The 10,676-nt window shown below is 33.8% G+C and overlaps 2 protein-coding genes across 2 annotated transcripts; one reads left to right on the top strand and one right to left on the bottom strand.

Annotated features, from left to right (window-relative positions):
- Positions 1–2,838: 2,838 nt before the first annotated feature.
- On the bottom strand, positions 2,839–5,812 carry LOC107827920 (plasmodesmata-located protein 8). The gene is made up of 3 exons (XM_016655153.2): positions 4,911–5,812; positions 3,316–3,423; positions 2,839–3,062 (listed from the first exon to the last, which is right to left on the bottom strand). Exons 1-3 carry the CDS (start codon positions 5,686–5,688, stop codon positions 3,058–3,060), a joined length of 891 nt encoding a protein of 296 aa, XP_016510639.1. The 5' UTR covers positions 5,689–5,812; the 3' UTR covers positions 2,839–3,057.
- Positions 5,813–8,504: 2,692 nt separating this feature from the next.
- Positions 8,505–9,185, top strand: LOC142173609 (uncharacterized). Its single transcript, XM_075239231.1, has one exon. It carries the CDS (start codon positions 8,505–8,507, stop codon positions 9,183–9,185), a length of 681 nt encoding a protein of 226 aa, XP_075095332.1.
- Positions 9,186–10,676: the final 1,491 nt, after the last annotated feature.

Here is a 10,676-nt window from a genome sequence, read left to right as displayed (position 1 = left end):
AATAGCACTACTTTAAAGCTATTAAAAATAGGCACACATAAGCTATAAAAACACAAAACTAGAATACTCATTATATTTAGCAAATCTAAAAGGAACATCAAATTATTAATAAAAATTAAAGAACAATAATTGTAATTTTCTTTTTTTCGTCAATTGAATTTTCTCTTGAAATTTTAAATGATATTAGCCAATTTATTTTTGGACAAGTTTGTCTAAGTATTTTTTTTTAACATGTTGTACGTAAAATGTATGACTCAATTTTAAAATTGAGTTTGAAATGTTTGCTTTAGTTTCTTACAACTTTTTTGGGCTATTTTCCCTGTCTTTTATAATATGACATATTTCAGGTATTTAGATTCTTAATATATATTAGCATAGTAAAATCAAGGGTTTAAATTTTTATCATACATTCACAATTTATAATATTAATAAATAAATTAAAAAAAATAATCGAATAGAAAAAAGACTAATTTATCTCATTTATAAAGATCAATAATCTGTTTTAGATTTATGCAATATGAATCGTGGAATAGGTTAAAATATGAGCGTGAGATGAAAGAGTTGTAATCCCCGATCTATCATTTTGAAAGTGCAAATACTTTTCTTTTGTACTAATGTAAAAAATTTTGCATTACCAAATTTAGTTTTTAATATCTAATGCCACTGAAGGGAAATTTGGAATATTACGTAGATGTTATTAGATTTTATCATGTGAAATTTATCTCGTTATAAGAAATAAAAATAAAAGAGGTGGCATAATTCTCATATCGCAATAGAAGTTTGTGTTATAAGGAGAAGTTCGGAGTGAAGTTTTTGAAATTATCCCAAATTGTACTTATAGATGATGAGTTAATATTAAGTTTTAAATTAATGAAAAAATTATTTTCTTTAATGTTTAAAATAAATAATTAAATTGGTTAAGTAGCAAAAGAATGCAATTCAATTTTTTCCCCCAAAGTTATCATATAAGTAAAAGTTATTTTCAAATGGAAAAAACTCCTAGCATTCATATATTTGTTCCATTAGAAGTGCATTAACGGTGAAAGAATAAGAAATATAGTAAAATCAGTTTACTGTGTAATATTAAGAATCAAATCGATAAAAATGCAAACTTGAAACAATAAGAATGAAACAGTAGAAGACAAATTATATTCTATATGATTGTCATTAATTATTTTAATATTATTATTTTGTAAAAATTTACAAATTGAACTCCCTGTATCTTTTTAATATATTTGGTTGTTTGTTAGAGGTTGTGAGTTCGAGTCACCTCAAGAGCAAGATGGAGAATTCTTGGAGGGAGAGAGCCGAGGGTCTATCAGAAACAGCCTCTCTACCTCAGGGTAGGGGTAAGGTCTGCGTACACACTACCATCCGTAGACCCCACTAGTGAGATTATACTAGGTTCGTTGTTTGTCGTTGGTTGTTTGTTAGAAAATATTAGTTTAATATTGCCACATGTACCTTTTTTCTAAGAGCCATAAGGAAAATCTATCATTCTCAAACCTCAAAAGGCCAAGAGATTATATTTTTAAATTTGTATTATTTGCCAAATCTTTGATCAATCGTGGTAAGTAATTTTTTTTCTTACTTTTTTATTTTTGATATTAGATACAAAATAATAGTAACAATTTTTATAAGATATTCCACATAATTTTAAGGATTTCTATGATGCATAATTTCTTCTTTTATTGAACTAGATAAAGTGGAATTAACATTCTATCAATTTTAGGAACTCACTTTTTTTTTTATCTCAAACACTTTGTTTAATGCTATTTATTTTAATTTTTTAAGACGATATATTTATTGATATAAAAAATACGCGCAAAGCGCGTACGCTAATACTAGTGGTCTTAATAAAACAAACGACATTGCTTTATATCAGTTAAAGTAAAAGAAAGAAATGTATGTTCGAAGAATTTGCAAGTTAGATGGAAAAAGTTCTTTCGCTGAATTTCGTTATCAGTAAAATTGCATATAAAATAACCCATCGGTCCTCTTTCACCGGTACGTTCATTGTCTGCTAAAAGTAACAAAAAAAGGAAATTTGCTTCTTGCATTGGTTAACATTCTAAATAGCCGCCAATTCAACCGCTTAAACTAAAAATATTCGACGGTTATATATATCTTATACCCGCTTAAACTAAAAATATCCGACGGTTATATATATATATATGTGTGTGTTTGCGCGCGCGCGCACGCGCATAGTCCTGTATAATCAATGTACACTGTATAAAAAAAGTAAACAATGAATTCAATTGACTATTTGTGTAAAGGTCCCTAAACATTTCTCCTTAGTACTAGAGTATAAACAAAATAGCCGTTCACCCAATTACTTAAAAAAATAGCCGGCAGAGGTATAATATATGCATGATTTGTATAGTAGTGTATAATCAATGCATAATCTATGTACATGACTAGTAAAAGTGAAGAGTGAATATGACCGGCTATTTGTGTAAAGATATCTCAAAGAAACAAAGCCTATGATGATGATTTTGCAGTGAGAAGCCCATGATTTTCCTGGTAGCCCAATCTGAGGAATGCAAGTGTAGGCTTAAGGCCTGCCCATTTATTAATGGGTTCCAAACCCGCGACATTGATGGTTTCTATATCACAAATCAACCTTTTTAGGTGGGCTTTTCTAGTTATATTCTAAAAATCTAAAAATATGCGGTCTTGCGGATACGATAAAAAAAGCACTAAATCATTCCCACTAAAGTTGGTCTCATTAAAGTGTGATTGGCTGAGAAAGGATGACGATTCTTTATGCTAAAGCTGGTCTCACTACTTGCTTGTTTTATATATGTCCAAAAAGATTAGAAATCAACTTTTTGGATATATCAAATGTTTGTATTTAACATAAAAATAACAAAAGTGGGTGGAACTCATCATGATAACTCCTAATAAACAAATAGAAGTTCATAATTCTTATGCATAAAATTTCATAATTTCTTAACAGAGAAAGTGGAACTCATAATTACTCTCTTAACAAATATTGAACCTATAGAAGTCCACCTTCTACCTCCTTGAACCATGCATCAACTTCCTTCTCTCCTTTTACCCTACAAAGGATTTAGAAAGTTACAACTTACAAAATAAAAGCATTCTAATAAAGGCTGACGAAATTTTTTAAACAACATATATGAATTTTAAGAGATCAGTAAGTTCTAAAATATACTTTTAACTTAATTTATCTATGCATTATGTCGAACTCGGGAATTCATAATTGAATCCACTATTTCTCTTATACCGTATTCTCATAAATTCACTAATAGAAATGTAATATGGGCAGAGCATGAAGAAAATATATATTACCAACAGCCTTGCGACAAAAGGAGAGAAGAACGATGAAAACAGCAACACCAGCTAATACTCCTACGATTATTGCAACTGTCTTTCCTACGTCGTCGTCGTTGGATGAATCTGATAACAAATGGATACGCAGTAATTAAAGCAACGGAAGCTCTTAGATTAAATATAAAGAAATTTGCATATAGACTTAGAATGTTTGGCATTTTAAGTACTGTTCGGTGGAACTATGATGATGTTCTTTTCTGATATGTTTAGCGAACGATGAAAATACAACTACAAAAAAAAGAAAAAAAAAAGAAGAAATAAGTTCAGTTTAAGCTACTTGAACTAACTAAATTCAAACTGTAAAGTTAGTCAAAATAAAAGAAAATTTATTTTCTAGCCAGTTTATCCACTTTACTATATGATATTTTTATTAATTGACGAGCCAATGTAATTAAATATTCTGAGCTCATCATTTTTTTAAATCTTTTTTATCGAAAGAAGTTAAGTATAATTACCAAATAACTCAGGCTTTATGTTTTTAAAGTTGATATAATTAAAGATTGTCCTCAAATTTGGATCAATAGACTCTAGGTTTCATCTTGATACCCCTTCAAGCGAATAAAGTGTTAAGAAAAATTTAATATCACTTAGTGACTGCTAAAGCACAGAGCTCGCCACTGAAACATTGAATGTGTTTCTTTCTCAAAACATAGAAGATATGAAGAAACAATGCCAAATGGTCTATATATATATATATATATATATATATATATATATATATAGAATTATTGCCCTAAGTTAATGATTGCACTAGCCACTAGTGCTACTTGAGGCCGCCCTTTGAAAATGAAAAAGGTGCTTTATGTACGATCGGAACATGTGGAAGGTGAAGCTTAAAAGAAAAGAGAATAAGAATTTCAAAACAAAAAGAACATCGCTATGGCCATATTCCCTAGAGATATCAAATAAAGTGAATTATTCCTTACAACTTTATGCTTTAGGAAAATAATTCTTTTTATAATTTGTTTTCAGAGAATGGGACTGTTTTTTTGCTTTTCTTTGCATTTTTATCCTGTCTTAAGAAAGGAAGAATGCTTGAACTCTTACTGATTCGGAAAATTTTATAAACTCGAAATGAAAACAATTACAAAAAGAATGTAGTTTAAAAAAAAGGGTTCAAGGAAATTCACATAAAATTACTAATAAATGTAAGGAGTTGTGACACTAATATCAAATTTATGCAATAGGATAATTTCCTTATTCATATGGAAAGATTTAGTATATGAATGCGCCTAAACTTTTTTGTATATAACTACCATTATGAGTCTTACATTTTAAAAACTACTATACTATCATGCATGAGTTTCAAGTTTAATTTTCATCTTGAATGAAGCAGCTAAAAACTCGTACACTATCAACGTATTTATTCAAGAAAATAAAAGAAAAAATATGATTAATTATATAATGATAGCACAAAGAATTTTTACAATGTATTTTAATCCATTCTACTAGGTAATTTACCTTGTTTTGAAGTTACTAATTCCATTTTTCATATATAGTTAAATTACCTGTAATTTTCTTTTGGATAACATGATAGCGTAACATGTTCTTACCAGAGGAATGATAGTAGCCAGAAGCCCAGTATCTAGCGTAACATTGACCGAAGAAAACATCAGCAGCAGCAGCTGATCCACACATAGTTTTCAACTTCATAACAGCATCAGAAACACATGAATTACAATCTTCTACGCTCAAATCACCCACACACTGAGCAAACCCTTCAATTGAACCTGAACTGCTAACCTTAAAACCCGTCGCGCCTTCCAAATCAGCAAGAACATCATCTCTACGCCTAAGGAAATCACCATCTCCAGCTCCGAGTTGATTTTTACTGCATTTGTTGTACCTTAAACTTGTGTCTGGTTTTCCAAGAAAATCTGTGTTTTCATATCTCAAATAACAACCATCTAACTGCAAACTAGCCCCAAAAGTGTAGGAACAAACTAAGTTTATTTGGCTTACTGCACTTGCCGCACATGTTGCGCAGTCTTTTAATTGTAAATCACCCCTACATTGATATAAACCGTAAATAGAACCTTCTTGAGGGGCTGAACTGTCATTTCCAAGAGCATAGCTGTTGTAAAGAACTTGAGAAGAAGAGCTAACTATGGAGAAGAGTAGAGAGTTTAAGTTGGAAGCAAAAGGAGAGTTGGGTTGGTATTTATCTTGAGAACAACCAGCATAGATAAAAACGTGAGCTTTAACTAGGTGATTATTAATGGGGTTTGTAACAAGAAGTAGGAAAGTGTAGAAGAAGTAGAGGAAGAGAATTGAAAGAGAAGAAGAGAGTTTGAAAGGTAAAAAGTGTTGTGGAAGGTTTGTGATCAGCATTTCTGTTTTTTTCCTTTCTAGAATTTTATGAAATTTGTCTTCCTTATAGTTTGTTTTTGGTTTGGTATATGGTTTAATTTAAATTTGGGACTTCGAGGAAAAAGAAAGTGGTGGTAGCTTTTCATTTTTTATTCTGTGTCCATTATTTCTTTGGTATCTTTGGTTCTCTTAGTTGTTTGTAAGCCAATCCTAGCCACTGCCAAGTTTTTAAGATATGCTATTTTAGTGTTGAACAAAGAACTTTAATTTGACTACAGGTATAGCAAGTGGATACTAGATAATTCTGGTTTATGTTGTTCCTTCATATAAATTCTATAGGAACTGGAATGTAATATATACCTTATCTTATTACTTATCATAGAGCTTGCTCTGTGAGGCCAGGCCAACCATAGACGGATTCTTTATTTGTGCTTTTGAAAATTGATTGTTTGGTGCTGGGAGAAATTGTCATTTACTGATTGTGATTATTTAAAAGAAATTTTAAAAAACCACTATTGTTTTGTGTTTATTAACTTTCTATAGCTACTATATGCATAATTATTTCTTATGCCTACTATTAAGTTATTGCGCGACAATATTCGTTGTATTCTCGCTACTGTATTCATGAATACAATAGCGGAATTCGCCTAAAAAATATAGGGGAGTCTAGATGTGCGTTGTATTCGCACTACTGTATTCATGAATACAATAACGGAATTCGCCTAAAAAATAGGGAGTCCAGCTGTGCGACTGTATTCATTGTATTCACGCTATTGTATTCATGACTACAGTCTACATTATCGGAATTTGCCTAAAAGAATAGTGGAGTCCAGTTATGCGACTGTATTCGCTATAGTCGTGCTAGTGTATTTATGAATACAGTAGCGGAATTCGCCTAAGAAATATGGGAGTCTAGCTGTGCGACTGTATTCGCTGTATTCGCGCTATTGTTTAAATTTTCCTAAAAGAACAGGGGAATCCAGATGTTTAATAACGGAAAGAGGATCAATTAGCGTGTATCACTCCTAATCTAACTCAACAAAATCAACTATACATAAATTTCGCTGCTACTATGGTGTATTCCATGTATTCACGCAACTGTATTTATAAATACAGTGAGGTAATCCGCCTAAAAAAATAGGGATTACAGTTGTTTATCAATTCACCATATTCAATTCGACTGTGTTCAAACAGAAAAAAATCACAAAACATGGTGATATTCGGTTGTATTAAAAAAAAAAATACAGACCTTTGGAATACATAAATATAGGCGAAAAAATAATATATTTATATAAAAATATAATATGTTTGAGTGTATTGTACATAATACAATGTCTTTATATCATTGTATGTGACTAAATAGTAAAAAAGAGAAGAAAGTTCGCCGGAGATGGTATTTTTCGGCCAAGCAAAATATTGTATACATTGTAACTAAAACTAAAAATGGAGACGAATAATAATCTAGCCCTCAAATATTCTCCGGCATAGCCATGGCAAGATTTGTTCGCCTAAGAGGATGAGCCAATAGTGGATGATGACGCCGACGACGATTCTGACGACGACCACAATGATGACGCCGACGATTCTGCTGATTTGAGGGAGAAGATAGATGATAAGCTATGTGCCTTTTTATATTTTGATGATCTGACAAACTTTATGATAAGAACTAGATCGGAAACCTGTTACACATCCTCAAAGTGCCAACGAACAACAAATCTCAAGTCAGGCACAAGTTCCAACAACTAGAGTCAAAAGAGACGATAGAGGGAACAGATGGACATCAGTTCCCCTCCTGACTGTACCAGTCAACTCCTCACAGCTGTAAAGTTGCTGCAACTGCTCCTCTGCACACACGCAATAGTGCAAACAATGCAGTAGTCACTTTATGGGAAATGCTTTGTACCAGATATTTGCTTGCATCATCCAAGTGACATCACTTGAATACTATTAACATGAAGCAAAGGAAAGATATACACTTGCACATCCGAAAAATCAACAAGTCTTCTCTCAAGTGTGTTTCCATCTTGCAAGTGACTTCAAGGCTTCAAGAAAAAAGAACAACATAACAAAGGACCAGTTTCCAGCACTAATTTACTATATGTCCTTAGTTGTGTTGTAACTTTGTTAGAGTGATCTACTTGTAATTCCTACTTAGCTTAGCTAGAAGTATTGTATAGGAAACCATTTGTAAAATCATAAAACCGTGTGTTTGTGTCTTGACTAGAGTTAGTTGAGTTGTGAGTTTTGTAATAGAGTTATTACAAAGAGGCTTGTAATAGAGTTATTACAAGTGAGTGAGGGATTACGAGTTTAATTCCTAGGTTACAATAGTTTGTAATCTTAAGTTTACTCAATAGTAAAGTTGAAATCCTACGAGTGTAGGTCGTGAATTTTAATCCCGTGAGTTAGGAGTTTTCCACGTAAAACTCGGCTTTGTCATTTACTTATCTCTTATTGTGTGTGTTCTGTGGGAACTGATAGAGAATCAGGTTCTCTATATAGTTTGATGGACCCTAAGTTTCCATCAATTCGTATCAGAGCAGGTTCTTTCTACCAGGCTAACACCTAGAAAGGATCCAAATGGCTGCTCCACCAAACTTTGAAGAAGGTCAATCAATCTACAGACCACCAAGATTCAATGGACAATACTACAGATGGTGGAATACAAGGATGTATGATTTTATCATGGTTGAAGATTCAGAGCTCTAGGATGTTATCTGCGATGGACCTTTTGTGCCCATGAAAACTGTTGGCAAGCCAGCAGTAATAGTTCCAAAGTCAAGAAAGGAGTACAATGATGCTGACCGAAAAGCCATAGAGAAGAACTTCCGAGCAAAATGATTCTTGTCTGTGGTATTGGACCAGACGAGTATAACAGAATCTCTGCTTGTCAATCTGCCAAGGAGATCTGGGAAGCTCTTCAAACAGCACATGAAGGAACAACTCAAGTCAAGCAGTCAAAGATCGACATGCTCACCACTGAGTGTGAACTCTTCAGGATGAAAGATGATGAGTCCATTCAAGACATGCACACTCGATTCACCTCCATCATCAACGAGCTCCACTCTCTAGGAGAGATCATTCCAAGGAACAAAATTGTCAGGAAAATACTCAGTGTATTACCTGGTTCATGGGAAAGCAAAGTAAATGCTATCACGGAGGCAAAGGTTCTACAAAAGTTGACCATTGATGAACTCATCGGAAATATGAAGACCTATGAAATGATGAAAAAGAAGGACCATGAAAGAAAAGAACCCAAGAAGGAGAAGAACATGATTCTCAAGGCTAACAACAATAACTCAAGTGGCGAGGATGCTAACATAGCTTATCTGACAAAACGATTTCAGAAAATGGTGCACAAAAATGGAGGCATTCCAAAAAGGGGTAGCTCCAGTAAACCAAGAGGTTATGACTTGTGTCATAAATGTGGGAAGCCAGGGCACTTCATCAAGAACTGTCCTCTCCTCAAGCAAGACATGTACAAGCACAACACAAACAAAGCAGTTAAGAGGAAGTGAGGCACACATTAAGCTTGAAAATGAACTCAAATCTATGAAATCTAGTATGTGTACTGAACTTGAAAGAAACAGACAACTTCAAGAAGATCTAGGCAGAGTTAAAAATGACCTAAAAAAACCTCTAAAGTGGACCTGGTCCTTTGATACAATCACTGCCATGTAGACAAGCAATGGTGGGAATTAAAGAAGCAGGTTCTTGTTTATGGAAGTGGAAAATATTGAGGGAGAAAAGTTTGGTGAAAATTGTCTAAGAAGTCTGCAAAGAAAGAGAAAAGTGTGAGAAAGTTTGTGAAAAGAAAGGCTGGTGACAACGAGGAACCTGGTTCCTCCAAGAAGGTCAAAGTAAGTGTGTCTAAGGATGAAGGCAGAGAAAATCTAAGAAAGCAGAGAGTGTTGTGGGGCAGAACATTTGCTCCTGACATTCTTGACATGACAGAGATGAGTCAACTGGTTGATATTTGTGAGTTTCAAAAGTGAACACACTTGTTCACCAATGAGATCCCCAAGGTATATGAGGAATAGGTGTGTAGCTTCTACGCAGACATGTTCACAGTGGAAGATAATAATATCTGCTTGAAGGTCAACGGATTTGTGATTGACGAGGCTATGTTGAGGAACATGTTGTGAGTACCTACTGAAGGGATCTCATCCATTGAGGGGACTTGTTCTCCCAATTTTTGAAGTGCCATTCTGAAGGATGATGCTGTGTAGCAAGGGGAACGGGTGCACAAGAAGGCCCTCCTTCCAGTGTATCAGCTTCTGTTTGAGATGGTGAATAAGGTCTTACTTCCACATGCGGAAAGGCGTTCCATTACTTAAAAAACAGACCTATTCCTCACGGAAGCTGTAACGACCCGGCCGGTCGTTTTGCTTTCTAGAACCTTGTTCCCATAAACAAGACTCCCTGTATGTGCTTTTACTATTTTATAACTTGCGGGATGGTTATTTCGGGATTTGGAAGGGTTCGGGTTGAAATAGGAACACTTGGTTCCTTAAGGTTGGCTAAAAAGACTAAGTTTGACTTCGTCAACGTTTTGACTAAACAACCTCAAAATATATATTTGACGATTCCAAGAGGTTTGTATGATGATTTCAGACTTGGGCGTATATTCAGATCAGGTTTTGGATGACCCGGGAGCGTTTCAGCGCTTAATAGTGAAAGTTTGTTCTTTGAAGGTTTTGAAGTTCTTTAAATTTGGTTTGGCATTGGTTTTTCTGATATCGAGGTCCAAATGGGATTTCGAGATCGGAAATAGTTCCGTATGGTGATTTAAAACTTGCACGCAAAATTTGGTGTTATTCAGAGTAGTCTACGCATGATTCGGCGCGTTCGGAGCAATTTGGAAACTTGGAGTTCATTTTTTGATTCAATTTGGTTTTGGGGTGTGATTCTTGGTTTTCTTGTTGTTTTACGCATTTTGAGAGTTCGAACAAGTCCGTATTATGTTTATAGACTTGTTGGTATAGTTAGACAGGGTCTCGAGGGGCTCG

The sequence above is a fragment of the Nicotiana tabacum genome, chromosome 19 (assembly GCF_000715075.1).
Source record: "Nicotiana tabacum cultivar K326 chromosome 19, ASM71507v2, whole genome shotgun sequence".
Taxonomy (NCBI): Eukaryota; Viridiplantae; Streptophyta; class Magnoliopsida; order Solanales; family Solanaceae; genus Nicotiana; species Nicotiana tabacum.
This window is presented reverse-complemented; position numbering and strand designations above follow the sequence as displayed.